The following is a 20,888-nucleotide window of genomic DNA, read 5'->3' on the forward strand; positions in this document are numbered from 1 at the left end:
GTTAGCAGCTCTAATTAAATTAACAAAACCTCACCCAGGATTTAGAAAGTCATACTTAGAGCAAAGTTTTAGGGACCACAGTGCAGAACTAATATCTCAATGACTCTGGGCATGAAAAGTAGTCCAGAATTACATTTTCACTTCTAGAAAGGACGGTGGAGAGAGTGCTGATGCCAGGAGTTGCCATGTCCCCGAACGCCTCAATTTGCCATTTCGTAGTCATAGATGAGAGCAAAGACATTTTGGGGTCTCAGAATAAAAAAAAAAAAAAAAAAAAAAAAAAAAAAGCGCCCTGGGCAGTGAAGAATCGCGTGCAAGTTTCTGCCGAAAGAGGGCGTACGTTTTAGACTAATAGAATTCCTGCACGCACCGACGCCCAGATAAATGAAAGAACATTTTAAACATTTTAAAATTAACTTTCATTTGCGGGATTTTAGTGTCAGAACTACCTTGTGCAACAGCCTGTTCCCATCGCAAATGTCTTTGCTGCGTGACCACGAAAAAAGGGTTCAGGCCATTTGGACCTGCGCGGCTGCGTGGTCCTGCGCGCCGCGCCTCTGGTCTCGGACACCCCCACAAGCGTTTCCACTCCGTCTGCATCGCTGTGGTAGTTGTGACTAGTGGGAAAACTGGGTCTCCCAGCAGGACCTTTCTGGCCATCCCAGAATCTCAGGAATTCTGGAGCAGAAGCGGCTGGATCTCCCAGCACTGGGGTTGGAGCAGACTGCTGTTCGGCACTTAGGAATTCTCTGGGGAAGATTTTCTTTTCTTCTTCTTTTTTTTTTTTTTCCCGTGGGGCTTAGTAAACAGAACTTTTGGGGATGCTTTTCAAGCTCCGTGACACTTCCTGGAATGGAATCATTTACTTACCATTGGAAGCAACAAGTTTCGCTTTCCTGGTCTCGGTGACCCTGCGGAGGGGTCTGTGCCCCGAGACAAGGCGACGACTGCAGCCGCTGTGATTCTAGCATGCCCCAGCAGCCCAGAGGGAGGGGAGCCACGCCGGGTGGGGGAAGGACTGGTTCGGAAACTGCCCAGGCCAGATGGGCATACTAGGTCCGCAAATGAATCTTCTGGCACTGGGACCTTGTTCCTTGTTCTCCGACCTTGCTCTGGGAATCTGGAAGGTCAGGTGCGGGACAGGACTGGGCGCATCCAGACAGAACGAGGCGGGAGCAAGAAAAGAGGTGAGAGCGAGTGAGACCTATGGAATTTTGCGCCGAAGTCACCAATTTGGAGACACCCTCACCCCCTTTTGTAGCGTGTGTGTCTGCGTGTGAGTTTGTGCATGTGTGCTCGCGCATTTCTTTCAAATATCTATCTATACTTTTTTTTTTTTTTTTTTTTAATGGGGGCTAGGAAGACTGGAGCCAGCGAGAGGCGGGGACCTTAGAGTCGCGCCGCGCCGCGAAGGCTCCCGTGGGTGTAGACGTGGGCGGCTGCGGCTTTGGGCCAAAGCTGAGCACCGGCAAGGAGTGGGGCTTAGGGACCGGGCAACCGCGAGTAGGCCAGGGGTGCGGGGAGGAGCCCTGATGTAAGAATGTTAATGAGAGGCTCCCCCAGCCCAACCCCCACCCCTCCCCACCCCCACCCACCCCACCCGCTGCAGAGACAAGCCCGGCCTCGGCTCGCCATGTGTGGTAACGCGCTCCGCCGCTGCCACGCTATTTAAACACCGGCTATGGATCCAGGAACCCGCGCGAATCAATGGGATCAAACGCGAAGGAGGTGCACCGTCAATTACAAGCACCTGGACAAGTCTAACTTTTTTTTCTTTTACAAATAACGCCTTCAAACGCAGTCTTAGCAACGCCCAAATAGAAAGCCACCTCTAAGCCAAATAGTCTATGTGCAAAGGGAGAGAGAATCTATATAATAACTCTATATGTATAGTACAGACGCACAGGTTTACATTCGGTGAACTTTTCTTTTTCTTTCTTTGCTTTTTTTTTTTTTTTTTTGAAAACCTAGGAACACTGAAGAGGAGTCTTCCTCTTTCTTTTGGCGCTTTACTCAAGGGGATATTCTGTTTTCTCGGAGCGCCCAAGGGGGCGCAGGGACAGGAGAGAGAAGAGTGGGGAGGAAAGAGGCAGGGTGGGCGGGGGGCAGAGGGCGAGCGGGCAGCCAAGGCGAGGGTTTGCTGGCAACACGATGCAGTCCCTGCTGCTGCTTAGTTTCTCGGCGTGCGTGCTGCTGGCCCGGGCGCGGCTGGCTGGCGGCGCGAGTGGTGGTGGTAGGGACAACGGGCCAGGCAGCGGGCGCCGGCAGAGAGAGGCGCTGGCGGCTCAAAAGATCGAGGTGCTTGTGCTGTTGCCCCGAGACGATTCGTACTTGTTCTCCCTGGCCCGGGTGAAGCCGGCCATCGAGTACGCTCTGCGTAGCGTGGAGGGCAACGGCACCGGGAGGAGGCTACTGCCTCCGGGCACTCGCTTCCAGGTGGCCTACGAAGATTCGGACTGTGGCAATCGTGCGCTCTTCAGCCTGGTGGATCGTGTGGCGGCGGCGCGCGGAGCCAAGCCGGACCTCATCCTGGGGCCGGTGTGCGAGTACGCGGCAGCGCCGGTAGCCCGGCTGGCGTCGCACTGGGACCTGCCGATGTTGTCTGCAGGAGCGCTGGCCGCCGGCTTCCAGCACAAGGACACGGAGTACTCGCACCTCACGCGCGTGGCGCCTGCCTATGCTAAGATGGGCGAGATGATGCTCGCCCTGTTCCGCCACCACCATTGGAGCCGAGCTGCCCTGGTCTACAGCGACGACAAACTCGAGAGGAATTGCTACTTTACCCTCGAGGGGGTCCACGAGGTTTTCCAGGAGGAGGGTTTGCACACGTCTGCCTACAATTTCGACGAGACCAAAGACTTGGATCTGGACGACATCGTGCGCTACATCCAGAGCAGTGAGCGAGGTGAGCAGGAGCGCCACCCGGGTCCTTGGCTCCGTCCTATTGGTTCTAGGTGGTTCCCCCCAAACCCCATCAGCTCAGCCTTCTGCAGATCTCACCCTCCCCCGAAACCCGAGGACCCGAGGGTGTACGCGGGGACTCGTTCAGGTGTGAGCTGCCTGACCCAGGGGCGGGTTGAGGGTAGCCCATCGCGGTGGAAGGGGTGTGCCTAGAGAGTCCTGGGGAAGTGGATCTGGCCGAGGGAACGTTTGAGCCTACTGCTAACGCGGTCCGAAGTATGACAGGTGTTGTCAAACACCAAGGATTTTCCCTCTTTGACCGCTCCGGGGTCCCAAGCGTTCAAGGAACTTGTTACTCTGTCCATTGCTGTCGCGCGTCCCCCTTATAGGGCGACGCCTAGCAGTGGCGCGCAGCTTATTGACTACCTGGGGGTCCCCTGGCTTCCCTGGCTGCTCTTTCCCCAGACCCCAGATCTCCTTTAAAGGCTCTTTGTGTTACTCGTCCAAGCCCCCTCTAGTCTCATATAAACAAGCTTCTGTGGTTTCCACCAAAGTGCGTCGCTGTGTCTGGACTCCGGCGACACTCACTTCCCCCAGGCGCGTTGGCTTCCCAGACTCTGAAAGAGCGCAGAGCTGGGCTTGACCCGAGCACGCGCAGGATCCTGTGCGGAGCCTCCTTCCCACGGGTCCCCCTCCCCGGGCTTTTCTCCCCGAGTAACAGAGGGCTTGGAACAATAGCCAAACTAGAGAAAGAGAGGGAGCTCGCTCAGTATGGGGGTTGCGACCATGGCTACTGGGTGCGTGTGAAGCTACTGCCCGCTTTTCTGTTGTGTAGATAGCTGAAGGAGCCAGAATATCCGCATAGGGCAGTGAGTCGGGGTGTCCTGTTTGGGGTTCACAACATTCGGGAAATTCCGCCTCTGCTTTCCCTTGGCGCGCAGGCGCTCGGAATATCCGCGGTATTTCCCCTTTCCCCCCTCCCCGCAAAGCTTCCGATGTCCCGGGTTGCTGTCCGGGTGAGACCCAGGCGCACCCAAGCCAGCAAGGCATCAGGCTTGTCCGCAGTTCAGACGCCGGGGACCTGTGCCTGCCTGTTGTGGAACAGCGTAGCATGAAGCTTGGGGACTCAGAACAGGTGAGGTGGGCAGGAAAAGCTTCCTGAGTGGCGCCACAGCGGCCTCTCTCTCCTACTTGGCCACTCTGAACTCGAGTGAGCACGCCCTGTAGAGTGAAGAGGGGTTGTAGACAGTGTGGACAGGACAAGTTTGACCATAAGAACTCCAGGCTGTCTGCGCAGAATCACTGTTAGGTGCCCCGGCTGGGTACTGGTTATGTAAAAGGAAAGAAAGTTCTGTCAAGTGGTGGCAGATTTGTCCCTGCTGGGCGAGAAACCCACATCTGCTTTCCTTCCACTCTCAGTCCTCAGGCTACTGTAGCCTCTTGCGGTGCTGGCACTAAAAACCTGGAGATGACCCAGGGCAGGCGGGGAATGGGGGTGTGTCCTCCTCCTGGCTAGATCCCAGGTTTGCAAACCCTGTCATTGCCTTGTTGAACCGAGTGAGGTGGTGACCTTGGCACAGTGGCCTCCTGGGATGAGAAGCCTGGCAGATCCATCTGTCTGCTGTGTGGCCCCGGAGCTGCACTGGGCTCTAGGAGCCGTGGTGCCCGGAGGGCTAGAGAGAGAGCGGCTCAGGAACTGCTGTGTCCTGGTTTAAAGGTAGCTTGCATGCTGCCCCTGTTACTGTTTTTAAATACACTCAGGTCTCTTCGTTTCCCCCTCCCCCGTCCAGTTTAGTGGTGAAAGTTGCTAGACAGGTGTGTGCCATCTTACAGGTGATAAGGTTATGATCGTGCGGAGGATTCTTTCTCTAAAACCTGTCTCCAACAGTGATATGACAGACTTTCCAAAATATAAATAAAAATATTTTTTAGGCTGCTCTCCTTTCTTTGTAGAGAAAGTTAAGGCTGTCAGGATGTTTCCTGTGGATCTGAAGCTTTACTTCACTGGGATAGCCAAGGTGTTAAGTAGGGCTTTAGTGTATGCTGTCAGTAGAGTTTTGGGGCTCAGCCACACGCTAGCTGGCAGGATCCTGGGCTGTTAAACTGTATCCTAGGCTTGCTCTTGAGGTAAAGCAGGCTTCTGTAACAGCCACATCTTGGGGATGCTGGGAAGGTTTAAGGAGCTAAGCCCCCAGAATGCCCTGAAACAACGCGGATCCGTGCAATAAACGTGTGGCTTCACTGAAGTGGGTGCTGTTTCTATATGATAACAATCGCCTTCACCCAGAAGGGGAAGCCACTTTTGTCCTGGGGTCTTGGGGTCCTGGGAAGCACTCCTCGCTGAGAAGCACACACCTCAGGACACAGCTCTTCCACTTTTCAAGGCACTGAATTCGGAACTTGTTTCTTCTGTGAAGCAAGGAGCTGGATGAGAATCAGGGCTTTTCCAGTTGATGTCTGAGGTCTGGAGTGTATTTACCCAAATGTAAAAAATGAAGCCGATAGCATTCTGCCACAGAGCATCTTCTGTCCTTAGGAACCCTTCCCACCTCCTCTTTTAGAAAGAACATTTTAACTTTAAAATCAAATTATGGATATCTGAATATCTTCACTGTTTAAAAGTGACCTGTGACTATTTCAGTAATAATGTAATTAATTTTTTTCTGGCTACATGATGCCCTATAGGAAGGAAAATGAAAAACCAACCAAACAACCAACCAAACATACCCTCCCACAATCCAAATGATTCTTATCTCTTAGGGTTTACCACCTAAGTCAATAATTGAAAAACTTTAAAAAGTCTAATATACTTAAAATAGATATACCTGGGCAAGTGTGATTTAAGTGTTCTTATAGCGTTCATTTATACTAGTGGCTAAGGTAATGACACAGAGTCGATCTCAGCTCTCAGGCATGAGACAATAGAGAGTTTATCAATGCTAGCTGCAGGCAGCTTCAAGAAGTAGGGAGCGGGAGATGAGATTTTACAAGGGGCTGTTTGATCATGTATTGTATTTATTCCAAGATAGTGGCCAATTTTTTATATACATGGGAGGGTGGCAGAGAACACTGGATAGTAAATTTTGAATATCCAAGTCTTTTTGTAAAGTTTCTGTGTTTAATTCCAGATAAAAATTTGAGTGTAAAGGAGACATTATTGTTTTTTTTTTCACCAGAAATTCCAACAGAAACTGGACAAGATGATACATTAGGCAGGTGGCTAAGTCTTGTTAGCCTTTTCCACTTAGGATTTGTCTGTTCCAGCTACTAAGAATATTCTAAAAAACACTTTAGGAAATAGATGTCTGTGGCATAAACACACACACAGACACAGACACTCACACTCACACACACAAACGAGATCTTAGATAGGTGTGCAGTACGTGTCTGTAATCCCAGCATTCAGAAAACTGAGTCAAAAGGATTGTGAGTTCAAGGTCAACCAGGGTTATAGAATGTGCCCTGCTGTCCCAAAGTATAAACAAACAACAGACAGATGCTTTTTATTTATTACTGGATTCATTTATGCAGCTGACTTCTGACCTTGATATATCAGATGAAATGATACACTTACTATAAAAAGAACAGAGAGAAATACATTGTTTCAAGCAATGAAAGGGTATAGTTCTTTTGTTTATGTTGTTCAGAGATGCAGAACTTGAAGTGATCTATACACAATGGTTTTGCATGAAAACGAGTCTTAGTCTTTTAGTTATGGCTAGGTTGTTTATTTGGGCCTGGATAGTGAATACAGAGGTAGAAATAGTTAATGAATACAAGAACAACTTATTTTTTAGTAGTTTGGTGTAAATGACCAAATAATTTGTCAGCAGAATTTTTAAGCCAAGAACCCATCATAAAGCTACCTAGCACACAGTAGCAGCATAGAAAAGGACTACAGTCCATAGTGCAGAAAACACAAGAGCCCTTGGGTGGCTACAGCTTCGCAAACAGGAGAAATAAGGGTGTGGTCTGTCTTTTGTAAACAGCATCCCTTGCTTTGTAATGTAGAAGCAGAAAAACCTGCCTTAGGAAGAAATTAGATTTTTATTTTTATCCAAATTAGGTACATATCTATGTAAGACCAGAAAATGACTTATCTTATCAGGAGAAAGTCTCTTGTCACTTCCTCCCTGTCTTGGACTTACCAGAGGCCTCATTTCTGACTCGTGTGGATGTTCTATAGCAATTTGACTTTGGAACTCCAAATAATAAGCTACTTTTGATTTTTTTCTTTGGTTTTAGGTTTTGTCTGCAGGAATGCCAGTGGAGAACAGCCGAGTTCTCTGCTAACATCTACTATCTGCTAACTACAACACGCAAGAGTTTCCCTTGTTTATTCCTCTGATAGCATCTTGTAAGCATTTTTTTTTTTTTGCTGAGCTCTGTAGTCATAACTGATATTTATATTACCTTCTAAATGTTGTTCACAGTTGATCCACTTGGGGCCATGTTAAAAAAAAAAGCCCCTTTGTTTGTTTAGTCTCCTATGGACTGATGGCTAGCATCGCCTGTAAATTCTCCACGCCAGGCTCCTGACTTCTTTCAGCTTAGTCATTTTCCTGGCATCCTGTGCTATTATCCTTCTGAGCTCTCTATTTAGTGTCTTTCCAAGGCTTCCGTCACCTATCATTTTGAGCCTGGTTCCTGTGTGCCCTCCTTTCTTGATTGATGCTCCCGTGTTGGTGGACCACGTCTTCCAGGGCATCTCTGACCAAGGGTGGATGAGAGATGCATTTTGAAATGTTTCACGGCTGAGATTTTATTCATTTTTGCCCTCATAGATAATGGTAAAATGCATGCTATACATAACCTTCCTCCTCAAAATTTGATAGAATGACCCCATTGTCTTCTTGGTTCTGAAGTTGCTGTTCGTTTGAATTGATTTACATTCCAGACTTAGTGTTTATAATTCCTCACCCACCCAGGAAAATCTTAGAATCTCCTTGCTCTCTGTGGTCTAGCATTTCACCACCGCACACATTGCTGTCAGTATTTTGCCTTGGGGCTTGGGAGGCCCCCTTTCCTCAGAAACTCATGTCTTTTAATCCTAAGGAAATTTCTTAAGCTATTTCTTTGATGATTTTATCCCCTTCATTTTTACTGTGCATTTTAAACTTGATGTTAGACCACCTGGCTGATTCTCTATGCATCTTGTCCCCTACTTTTTGCCCCAAAATGCCTTTTGCCTGCGGATTTATTTTGGCTGTTCTCCAAAATTACTATCACATTTAAATTTTTTTTTAGATTTATTCCTATTATTTTATGTGTATGCATTTTTGCCTGCATGTATATTGTGCATCACACGCGTGCCTGGTGCCTTAGTGCCGAGGAGGTGATGAGCCTTCATGTGGGTGCTGGGAGTCAAACCTGGGACCTTTACAGCAATAAGTGCTCTTACCCACTGAGCCAGCTCTCCAGCCTGTACCACTGCCTTTTTCAATTCTAGGATCACACTCTCAGTGTGCAGCTCATGGTGTACTCTGCCCTGCCTGCATGCGGCAGCTCCTTTCTCCTGTGTCTCAGTAGAGCCCTACATGGAACATGGGTGTAAGAGTCAGGTGGGAATGTGGGAAATGCCCTTTTTACTGCTCCTTTAGACTAGTTGGAGAGCACGCATTTAAAATGCTGCCGAAAGGGTCTGCTCACCCTCAGCTGTAGGTACGGTGAGCGTCGCTTACTTGATAGTCCTCTGCCAGGAGCAGCCAACTCTTTGCCCACGTGTCTACTGTAGCCCACAGTGTGTTGTGTGCAAGTGGAGATATCTCAGAGGAGGAGAAAGAGCCCAGCACATTTCTCCATTTCTCCTGCTCTTCCAGACTCACCAGTAAGATAATTCACTACTTTCCGTCTTACTGGGACTAGTGAGAGGACAAACGAAAGCCCCCGGAGAGATGGGAGTGCTAATTCATTGTAGTTGTAGTGGGGAAAGGAGATTCCCCTAATGTGTGTGTGGATACCCCTGGAATGTGTTTATCTTCCTTAATTAACATTTGAAGCCACTCCTGTACACTTAACCCCTTTGATTATGAGAACATGCTGCGATAATGAGAAACCATTTATGGGGGACAGTGTGGCCCCCAGAAGGGAAAGGATGACACCTAATGTCACAAGTTAAAGTGGGTATAGGTTGAAAAATCTGGCTACTGAGAACACTTAGCATCATATCATTATCCCCTTTTTCCTGGTTTAATATTTTGTTCTCAAATAAATATCTATGTATTAAAGCGAGGCTTGGTGGCACACCTTTAATCCCAGCCCTCAGAAGGCAGAGGCAGGTGGACATCTTTGGTTTTCAGGCCAGCCTGTGCTATATAGTGAGTTCTGGGACAGGACAGGGTCACACAGAGAGACCCTGTCTAAAACAAACAGAAAACCAGTTAATATTTATGTGTTGAAATGCACGTTGATATCAAAAAAGTTGTCTGCATTGACGTCCATTTGTGTAGGAGGATCGGCAGACCCTGCTGTTGGAAGGTCCGGGGAGCTGGTAAGTTTTCCTGAGGGTGACACACGCTTCCATACATTCCCACAGTTGTACTGAATGTCACTTATGCTTATTAACTGTGTAATTTGGTTACTGTATAAAACAATGGAATATGAGTGAAAACAGAAAACTATCTCAGGAAAAAAAACATTTCAAGTCTTTGATAAACCATACAAAGGAAAGTTTGCTAAACGTACCCACAGTTCAGTTAGGCATGAATGAGATAACCCTAAAAGATCGAGGAACACCCTGGAAAGCGAGGGTTCTTTATTCTGAGTGCTTTGTTGGTGGTATTAGAGTCTTGCTTCTATTAAACTAGAACTAGATGACAGCATGTGCTGTGGGTTTGGATTATCTGAGAGAAACAATGCCCCGCACCTGACCTTGGGCAAGAGGATTTCCTTTTGGGAGTAAACCGTATACTCAATACAAAATGGTCAGGACTGAGAAGAACCAAAGCCTAAACAGGTAGATGAGTGCTGCTCTCTGACACACTTGCTCAGCCACAATCGGAAAAATTAATCAGAAGCGGTGGTAGAAATAGGGGGAGAAGCAAGATAAAAGCAGGAATGTAAAAGCATAAGGACCATGAAAACCAGGTCGTCTAGGACTTTGGGGTGCTAATTCTTTGGCCTCGGCGTGCAGTCTGTTTTATCCTAGGGCAGGGATGGCTCTACAAAGGATGCTTAGGGTCAACATCCTGTACCTTTGGATGCTTCAATCACCCCCCTCCGCTGCTTCTCTGATTCTTATTTCCTCCTTTGTAGCATCCCACTGATTATAATTTGGCTCCCCAGTTAGCATACCTAGATGCAGGAGATATCCACACAAGTGTATTCATGATCATTCTTGTCCCCTATGGAACTTAAGCCACCCACAGCTCTGACAGTCTGTTTATAAACACCTTGTAGGTTAGGTGCCCAATGTGCCAGCAGAATCCTGTTGTCTACATAAGGCTTTTGAGACACACTGAACTCTAGACACTTGATACAAATTGATAAGGGATCCTTAGTAGACAGCCAATCAGAGCTCCATGGACTCCCCTGGAGATACCCACTCTTGGAATCCATGCTCTTCCAACTTGCCCAGCCTTCGCCTCTTGTTGGCTATTTTATGAGATACTCGGCCTGTGATTTTTTCCCATTGAAGGGGCTTGATCTACAATGAGGGCTCAAGTTAGTAATTAGGAGTGTCTTTGAGAGTTTCTTTATTGAGACATCTTGGGATTTTTCTAAAATCCCAAATGTATAATTATATTTCCAAAAGAAACAACACCTACTCTCACTGTTATGGGGTTCAGGAATTTTGCTGTGTCCCCAAACCATGATTTCTAAGGTGCTGCTACCCTGTGCACGAAGCCTTTCTGTAGTTATAAATGTCGGTCATAGCCTGCCACCCTGAGCTAACGCGCCCAGTGAACAGCATATCAACAGGAGCCCAGGCTGCCATGCAGAATGGCAAGGCTGTTTGTTCACAGCCTGCAATTTGTTTTATGTCTTTTAGCACCTCAACTTTTACAAAGAGCACACATATCTCAGAGGGCTGGCATGCATCACGAGAAGGCGGTTTACAGTGCCCAGGCTTCTGAGGTTCTCCTTGCAGTCTGTGTAAGAGGCAAATACAGTGCTCCTGGTCAGGGTGCCTGCAAGCCAAGAACCAGCGGATTGACTGGGCAGTGGCCAAGTCCCCATTCCACTGTAGCCTGTGTCACCCTTAGGTCATGGGCAACCATCTCTTAAAGCTGTGTAAAGCTGCTTATATTCGATGGCGTGACTACAAACTGAAAGACCATGAAAAGCGAATGTGTGTGTATGCTGGGATCTTAGTCTCTGTTCCTCTCTGTGTTGGGCCTCCTTCAAAATAATGTTTGTAAATGAGCACAGAAGAAGGTGTGTACTCATGGCTGATTTGCCAGAGGAATGTTCTCTCTGATCCCATCCACTGCTTTCCCCGGAGAAGGTGTTTACTGTGTTATTAAGAAAGAGAAGCAGTCATCATTGTTCCCTGTCTGTTTTCATCTGTTTATTTTTGAGGCAGGGTCTCACAATGCAGCTCAGGTGGCCTAGAGCTCACTATGTAGTTCAGGCTGCCCTGAAACTTACGGCAATCCTCCTGCCTCAGTCTTGCATGCACTGGAATGTATTAATAATCAATAAACCATCCTTTTACCTATACATCCCTTATCGATTTATATCTATTTGATTTTCAGATAAGGTCCCCTTATATAGCCCAAGGTAGACTTGATTCTTTGACCTTTGAGTGTCTAGGATTAACACTATTGAGACATTAACTATTGAGACATGTTTGTGTAAACATATGTATGTACAAAATTAGAAAGACAATACAAAGATTATGCTATGAAACATTTGAGAACAATTTAACAGGATCATGCTTTGTATCACTAAACTCATTTCTTTTTTTTTTGAGACAAAGTCTCATTGAATGCAATCTGGACTCAGATTTTGAGGATGGTCCACACAGCACTGAGATTACCGCTGTACATGCTGTACCCATTTTTGTGTGGAGTTGAGGAGCAAACCCATGGCTGTGGGCATTCTAGGCAAGGACTACAGAGTCACATCCCCAGCTTTCTCAAAACATTTAAGAACAAGGGTGTTTACATAAACAACTGCAGTAGTGGTCCTGACAGCAAGAGTCTTAATGCAAACACATCCTGCTATCTAACTATAGACCTGAAGTGAAATGTCACCTTACAGAAGATCTTTCAGTTGTATTTTAAGGAGTGTGGGTGGGTCACGTATCCTACCATCACCTGGGTTGGATCTGTTGCTGCTTCCTCCTGACCAGAAGCACTTTGCCCGTTTGTATATTTCTGGCCTTCTGTGTATTCCATCAGGAGGCTGCTGTGTCTGTGTCCTCAAAGTGATTCTGCTTCCTATCCTTTGGTTGGGGTGTTGTTTGCTAAGTTTCGCTAAGTTAAAATTATTGTGCCTTTCCCTTTAACCCCCGGTTTCATCTTGGGATTTAGCTACCCATAGCCATGTGGTTTGAAAATTTTAAATGAAAATTTCTGCAAGCAAACAGTTCTTAAGTTTTAAGTTACTTTTGTTGTAGTATATTGTTATAATTGTTTTGCTTTATTATTATTACTATTGTCACAGTGTCTAACTTAGAAGTTAAGTTTTATCATAAGTATGTATATTTAGGAAAAAAAAAAACATGGTATGTTTTTCTACCCAACTTTTGGGAATGCTTTGGGATCTGGGAACGTACCTCCTGTGGATAAGTGGCGACCATGAATTAGGTAGTTTACAAGGAGATATTCAAGACTATATAAACCGCCCAGTCTGCATCTGTGGTCGCCTGGTTGTTTTGGCCTGTTGTGTTTGGGTGACTCACACATTGTTTCTCTCCCCAGTGGTTATCATGTGTGCCAGCGGAGACACCATTCGGAGTATCATGTTGGCAGTGCACAGACACGGCATGACTAGCGGAGATTATGCCTTCTTCAACATCGAGCTCTTCAACAGTTCTTCCTACGGTAACCGCTTCTAGCTTCTCCAGCTCTGCTCAAGTGTCAGAAAGAGGAGTGAGGAAGAGTCAAAAGCTTTAGTGAGGTCCGTAGATGTGATTTCAGTTACCATGGGAACTGTATTTGATTTTGAAACTTTATGATCCTGAGCACTTCCACAGTGCCTCATAGTTTCTCAAGCTTTTCATATTTTCCAAGAACCCAGTGGGAGCAAAAGACGCCATGTACCGAGGGTGTCAAGGAAATGTTGCGTGGGTCAGCATAGTCCACTCCTAACTCCATGGGAACATACATGCCGGCACCAGATGTTCTTGTCATGACAGATTGCCAGAATAATTTAAGTGTGAGTTAGGATAGAATTTTAGGTAGCAGGAACAGATTCAAACTATAGGATATGAATTCTATCCTATACGCTATAGGATAGAATATGCCAAGGTGTGCTATAGTTAGCACATAGCACATAGTTATTGCATCATAAATCTTTTGGTAATAAAATAATATGTAAATATATTGTTTATTCATATTATGTGTGTGTTTCTTATAGGCTACAATAGGAAATAGAATATTGAACACTGCAAGTTGAGACAAAAGCATTTGGAAGTTTTTGTTCCTAACCCTCCCTTCTTGTAGCTTACTGCATGTTAATCCTTTCTTAAGTAGAATTTTTTTCTTTTTTTTTTTTAATGATTTATTTAACTTTATTTTATGTGCATTGTTGTGAAGGTGTCAGATCTCATGGAACTGCACTTTCAGACAGTTGTGAGTTGCCATGTGGGTGCTGGGAATTGAACCCAGGTGTTCTGGAAGAGCAGTCAGTGCTCTTAATCGCTGAGTCATCTCTCCAGCCCTAAAATTCTTCTTCTTCTTCTTCTTCTTCTTCTTCTTCTTCTTCTTCTTCTTCTTCTTCTTCTTCTTCTTCTTCTTCTTCTTCTTTTTTTTTTTGGTTTTTCGAGGCAGGGTTTCTCTGTGGCTTTGGAGCCTGTCCTGGAACTAGCTCTTGTAGACCAGGCTGGTCTCGAACTCACAGAGATCCGCCTGCCTCTGCCTCCCAAGTGCTGGGATTAAAGGCGTGCGCCACCATCGCCCGGCAATTTTTTTTAAAATAAAGTAAGTTTGTTTATCTGTATCTTGATGTTTTGCCTGCATGCATGTCTGTGTATCACATGTGTGCAGTGTCCAAAAATGCCAACAGAGGGCATTGGATACCCTGGGAACTAGCGTTACAAACCCTTGTAAGTCACGTGGATGCTGGGTTTTGAATCTGGGTCCTCTGGAAGAGCAGCCAGGGCTCTTAACCACTGAGTCATGTCCCCAGCCCCCACGTAATGGAAGGAAGCTTAAGGGGCTCATTATGAGCACAAATACAAAGCCCTTTCCTCCCACTGTAGTTAGGACAGTCTCGGAAGTCGACACTTGAGGATTTTTTTTTTTACAAACATATACACTGACTGCTCAAGGCCACACAGCTCTTCCGAGAGCTTGCTGATGATGTATAGTTATTTAGATAGGATCCAAACCTTTAAACATTCACTGTGGTTTCCTGCCCCCATTTCCTGGCTTACTTAAGCAGTGATCATTGTGTATATACAGATAATATAACACACTTCTGGGGAATAAAGAAAAGTTGATGAAACAGAACTAACCGCTGCTTCCTGTAATGGATAGCCCCGGCCATGTGGTGCTTGCAGGATAAATGCAGTATTTCATGCTACACGCTACCCTTATAGTCTTTCCCTCTTTTCTGGTAAGCAGGATGTTGTCCTCAGTTACTGACTTGAGAACAGAATGTCATAATACCAGGGACTGCAACATTGAGTTCTTTAACACAGGGGTCAAAACAGGTTAAAGGGAAAACATCTATTCTGTCTTACATGATGAAAAACAGAATTTAAGGTAATGTGTAAGAACGCGTGCTATGAACAGACAAGCACATTTACATGCATTATGCACACAGTTCTAATAATAAAGGCTACTACTAGGATTCCTATGTCTGCGGATAAAACGTGCTGCTTTCCCCTGTTATTATAATAAGCGAGCATTGCTGAAAATTTGGAAAATCTATAAAAACAACTGGAAGAAAACAAGCTAAAATTCTACCACTCAGATAAAAAGTTAAATTGCAATTTCTTAGAGGTATATATCTTAAAGAAACAGGAGATACATATTTTTGTCTATTATATGTATGTATATTTCACAAGAATATTTTTCAATAAAATGATCATATTATGGTACAACTACCTAGTACATCTTTAATTAATCTCTATTTCCTAATACTATCCTAGCCTCTTGCTATTAAGAACAGCACATTGACTAGTCTGATACGTATATACACTTATAGTCACCCAGTTAGACATATATTATATATTATGTAATATAAATTCCTAGAAGTGCAAATGCTGGCTCAGTTGCTATATGCAAACACTGACAGGAATTGGCAAATTTCCTCATACAGAGGTTTTACCAATTTATAGTTTTGGACAATGATGAAATTTTCTGTACTGGTATATCCTTTATCAATTTTGCAAAATATATCTCCATCAGAATTTATATTTTTATTCATAAGCAAAGTTTCCGTAGTTAAATTTTTAATCTATTATTCTAAGTGTGTGTGTGTATACACTTGCTGTGGTGTGTGTGTGTACATTTGCTGTGATGTGTGTGTGTACACTTGCTGTAGTGTGTGTGTACACTTGCTGTAGTGTGTGTGTGTACACTTGCTGTGGTGTGTGTGTGTACACTTGCTGTGGTGTGTGTGTGCGTACACTTACTATGGTGTGTGTGTACACTTGCTGTGGTGTGTGTGTACACTTGCTGTGGTGTGTGTGTACACTTGCTGTGATGTGTGTGTGTACACTTGCTGTGATGTGTGTATGTACACTTGCTGTAGTGTGTGTGTACACTTGATGTGATGTGTGTGTGTACACTTGCTGTGATATGTGTGTATACACTTGCTGTAGTGTGTGTGTGTCTACTTTCTGTGGTGTGTGTGTGTACACTTGCTGTGGTGTGTGTGTACACTTGCTGTGGTGTGTGTGTATACACTTGCTGTAGTGTGTGTGTGTCTACTTTCTGTGGTGTGTGTGTGTAAACTTTCTGTGGTGTGTGTGTGTACACTTGCTGTGGGGTGTGTGTGTATACTTTCTGTGGTGTGCATGTGGAGCTCAGACAGCTTTATGGAGCTGTTTCTCTCCTTCCACCTTTGTGTGAGTTCTGGGGACTTATTTTTTTGAGACAGAGTCTCTCTGAGTATCCGTGGTTATCCTGGAACTCTCTATGTAGACCGGGCTGGCCTTGAACCCACAGAGATCCGCTGGCTGTCTCCCAGGTACTGCATTAAAGGTGTATGATACTATGCCTGGGCAAACTGACTGCTTTAGCTTGAGCAACCAGTGACTTTTAGACTTACAGAAAACTTGCAAAAATCATAGACTTCATGCATATGTCTTTATATTTAAATTATGTATTTATACATTAAAACCTTAGTCTACGGATTCAAGTTTTTGTTATCTCTTTATTTATTTATTTTTGTTTTAGATTTACATCTTTAATGTTATGTGTGCGGGTGTTTGCCTGGCATGTGTACGTGTGCCCACAGAGGGCAGAAGGCATCTGGTTGTGAACCACCCTGTGGTGCTGAGAGTCAAGCTCAGGTCCTCCACAAGAGCAGCCAGTGCTCTTAACCTCCATCTCTTTACCTCCAGTTTTATTTTCTTTAAGTTCAGAATGGTTTCACACAAATCACAATGAATTCTCGATGTTTCTGATTAAATCTGCGTTATTTTACGCCTTACCGTACATTTGCTCAGACTTTGAGTTCTGATCAGTAAGCCTGAGAGACTGACCCCTATACTGTCTTTCTGCTAAGACTTATGAGTCAACAGCTTAACTTGGTCATTGAACAGTGAGTTAACCTGCCCTCCCTTGCAGCCTTAGTCTGTTGGAATGATACACCAGGCTGAGCAACAAGTCAACACAGGAGAGAATGTGTGTTAAATGCCCCCCCATCTTAGGAAACATAATAACTATTTAACAAATATTTGCCACTCTGATTGTTAGTCTTAGTTTGTTTGCACATGGGACTTTAAAAACTGTACAGTTTTTGAACTTTTCTCTGATGCTAGTTTTATTTCGTGTGATACATTCTGCTGCTGCGGCCACCCACTCTCAGCTAATCCACCCTACGGGGCTGCGCGCATTATGAATCACACCTGCGAGCGAGTAGTCCCCCAGCTAGAGTGGTGAAGATGTAGAGGATTCTTTGACCTGAAAGAGCTCTGGAGGAGGGAGGTTCACGCTAGGGATCTGTCAAGAAGGTCATTACTGTTACAAGCTTCTTACGTTTCCTGTGTCCATTTTCAATTATGGAAGATTGTGGCCGGGGCTGCAGGGGCGTGGTTTAATGCTGGTCAAGCTAGGTCAAGGACAGCAGATATGAGATCCTTCCAGGTGACTCTGCTCTCTTTGTTGGTTTTTATCCAGGGGTAGCCAAGCTTCCTGTTGTTTGAGAATAGCTACCCCTGGGTAAAAACCAGGTCAGAATCTGCGTTCTCAGTTGGACTCCCCAATATCAAAAACCAGTGTGAGATTCTGTAAGTGGGGAGGGATGGTGGATGTTGTGTGGTGCCTTACTGCGTCTTCCACAGACCCTCAAGCGTCTTCTGCCTCAGAGCAGGAGTGACCAATGGAAACATACAGTGGACAGACACACCTGAACCGGCATTGCAAAGTATCATTGTGAGGGTCTTCTTTGATAATTTAAACCCCCATAATCAGAGTTGTAATTCCTAAAGGTTCTACCATCCGGCTTTCCCTACAGCCCCTCACACAGACTGTATGCCAGTTCTAGAGAAGGGGTTCTCCATCTTCCTAAGCAGTGACCCTTTAATACTGTTCCTCATGATGTGGGGACCTCCAACCAGAACATTGTTTCGCCGCTACTTTGTAACTGTAAGTTTGTTACTCTTATGAATCGTAATGCAAATATCTTATTTGCAGATAGCTATCTAATATGTGACTCACAGAGGGGTCGCGACCCACATGTTGAGAACCCTAGAGGCCGGCATCCATTTTCACTGGTACTTTTAGAAAACATAGTTGACAGTGTGTCTCTTCTCTTATTACTAAAAGTCTCAGTCTCGGTGAGCCCTCAGAATTATCCCCAGTCTTGCCCAAATTTTATGGCCACAAGAGTTCAGCACATAATACAACATGGGGGAATGAAAGTGTTTGAAGGGATTTTTAAAACTGATTTTTTTTTTTTTAAAAAGTAGAGAGTAGGCAGTTGTATTGTCCTACAGATGTTTTCACGGCATTTACTGGCATTTCTCTCTAGTCGTATTACCCTCCTCACCACCGTCTCCAAAGGTGTAGAGTGGGAAGCTACTTGCACAATCCCATCTGCAACTGTGGCTGCACTCACCTCGCCTTCCTGAGAACTCAGACAGCAGGAATTCAGGTGAGGCGGAGAGTCAAACACAGATATAAGAGGAGGGATTGAATTTATAACGCTTTGCCACAAAGATGATATATGCACACGAAAGTCAACTTGGAGCAGAGGGAAAAGACAAGGATTCTCATATAATCCCTTGGCTGGAGCGGTTGCCTGGCAGCATCTCAGGACATCTTCTCTTTTTTCTGGGCTACCATTTTCCTTTGAATCCATGTGTTGTGCACTACAGATGTAGTCTTAAATCTTGGAGTGCCTCAGCTTTGCGGGGCCGAGCCTAGATGGAACAGGGATCTGGGCCTGGTTTGCATTTGCTCCTACTTCTGTGATTGATCTCCCAGTTCCTTGGTTTCCTCATCTGGAAAGCATCACTGTTCAAGGTTTTCCGTAGGATTGCTATGAGAGTAGGAAAGCTCAATGCTACAGGCAACGCGGCTCTACCGAATGTGGGCCATGCTGTTGTGGGTGTCTGGGTGCCTAGCCTCTGGCACTGTGGGCCTGTGTAGACTGGGTAAGACGAGGCATGATGGGTGTTTTGCTTTCACTTACGGTCACTGGAGCTGAAGAGCTACAGCAGTGGGCAGGCAGGGTAGATGAATGACAGGCACAGGTTTCTTGGGCAGATTATGGTTCCCAGATATTCTTTCATGTCAGGTGACATACGTTGAAGGCCTACTGTGTGCTCAGTCCTCGGAGGTGCTGGGAGCTGCAGGATGTCACAGACTTGCTAAACACAGACTGTCTTCCCTTTTATACATGTTCTGGATTTTCTTCACTCAGTGCAAGCTTGAGTTTCTGTAATATTAAAATCTGTCCTTCTTTCCTTCCTCTCCCTCCCCTCCCCTCCCGTCCCTTTTCCTCCTCTCCCTCTGTTCTTTTCTTCTTCTCTTCCCCTCTTTCCTTCCCTGTTGTGTCCCATCCCCCCTCCTTGGTACACCATGTTGCTTAGTTGCCCAGATTGGCCTGAGACCTGCCATCTAGCGTAGCTCTCCGAGTCCCGGCAGACTGAAGAGGAGGTATATAGGTATGCACCTCCACATGGGCTCGTGACGTTCTGTTTTGTGTGGCCTGGGTAGTCGCTGGTCACATGCCACACATGGCTGACTATTGAACACTTGAAATGGGGCACATGCGATGAAGGAATTGACTTTTCAGTTAATTTGGGTTTAAATGGTAACACACGCAGCCGGTGGCTGCTCCGAGGGATGACGTAGCTCTAGCACAGCCCGGGATGGTTTCTAACTACTCCTTTCTGGAAATCTTATGCTCCTGGCTTTGAGGCCACTGTTTACTTTCTGGTTCTGATAGTGCCTCTTTATCCCTAACTATTTCTGTTCACTAACGACAGGATGTGCTCATCCCTCTCCCTTTCCTCCTACACTCTCTTCTTTAGGGTAGACAGCCCCTGGGCTCCAACCCTGATCTGGGTAGACATGACACCCAATGCCTTTTCTAGCCTGTACTCCCTCTGGCTTCAGACTTCTTTCTAACCTTAGCCTGGCAGTATCTCGTGGGCATTCTGCAGTCACTTTGGATCTGCGTGATGTTAACACCATCGTTTTTTCCCATCCTCCTCTTCTTCACTTCTAAGGACTGTCACTGTCTCTCTTCTTCCTTGGCATCCTTTGAGATACATTTTCCTCTCTGTTGACCTCCCCTCCCTCACCACTGTAGAGTTTGGGGTTCCTCTCGTACGGTTGTCTTCTTTTCGTTCTCCTGGGTTCTATTTCTTTTTGTGATTATAAAAGCAGAAAAATATTTATTTTTGAAAAAAATTTACTATTGTATCAAAGTGCCAGAAAGCTAATAAAATAAAATAAAAAGATATAAGAAAAGGAAACTTCTTGTGAGCTTGACCTCCTGGAGTCCAGTTTCGTGTTCCTGGCATGTGACCTGCCACACATGACTCTCTTACCCTTTTGCTTGCTCTACTGTGGCTGCGAAAGCTGTGTCTCCCCACTCTAATCCGCTGCTATTTCCTAAGGCACGGTCCTCATCCTGTCCTTCTTCTGTTCCGCTCGTAAATCTCCAGAGGCACCTAGTTGTCTGCTGAATCAAATCTGTCCCCACTGATGGAACAGCACACCACATCGATCTTTGCTTTACTCGGGGTGTGGGAGAAGAGCTCACTCGAGAAGTTAACGGTTGTGAGCAGATATCTACTTAGGTTGGTTTGAATTTATTCAGCATTGTAATTTCTATTGCTTTAGTTTAGAAAATGAAGCTCTAAAGTTATTAATTTTAGGTCCTGTTTGATGGCATTATTAGACTGTGTGAAACACGTTCTTCCTGTTTCATTTGCTGTGATAATTGTTGTTATAGTTTACATATCTTTTCTATTGTAGCATAAGGCCCCAAAAGGTTAAGAATTTCCCTTCTTAAGTCCCTAGAGAAAACTGAACTCTTATCCATTGATGAAAAACTCTAATTCTCTTTGCCTAGGAAAATCAGTTCTTTTTTTTGGTTTTTCGAGACAGGGTTTCTCTGTAGCTTTGGAACCTGTCCTGGAACTCCCTTTGTAGACCAGGCTGGCCTCGAACTCACAGAGATTCGCCTGCCTC

At 45.5% G+C, this 20,888-nt stretch overlaps 1 protein-coding gene across 3 annotated transcripts in view; it reads left to right on the plus strand.

Annotated features, from left to right (window-relative positions):
• Positions 1 to 866: 866 nt before the first annotated feature.
• Npr3 (natriuretic peptide receptor 3) overlaps positions 867 to 20,888 on the plus strand; it is a 64,779-nt gene continuing 44,757 nt past the window's right edge. For 2 of the 3 annotated variants that reach the window (XM_057789590.1, XM_057789593.1), the window contains exons 1-2: positions 2,109 to 2,905; positions 12,768 to 12,890. In XM_057789590.1, the coding sequence (XP_057645573.1) occupies positions 2,152 to 2,905; positions 12,768 to 12,890 (877 nt within the window). In that variant the 5' untranslated portion in view covers positions 2,109 to 2,151. Of the gene's footprint in view, positions 1,188 to 2,108; positions 2,906 to 12,767; positions 12,891 to 20,888 lie in introns of those variants that run through there. The other variant, XM_057789594.1, reaches the window with a different exon arrangement.

This window comes from Chionomys nivalis, chromosome 15 (genome assembly GCF_950005125.1).
Source record: "Chionomys nivalis chromosome 15, mChiNiv1.1, whole genome shotgun sequence".
Classification (NCBI taxonomy): domain Eukaryota; kingdom Metazoa; phylum Chordata; class Mammalia; order Rodentia; family Cricetidae; genus Chionomys; species Chionomys nivalis.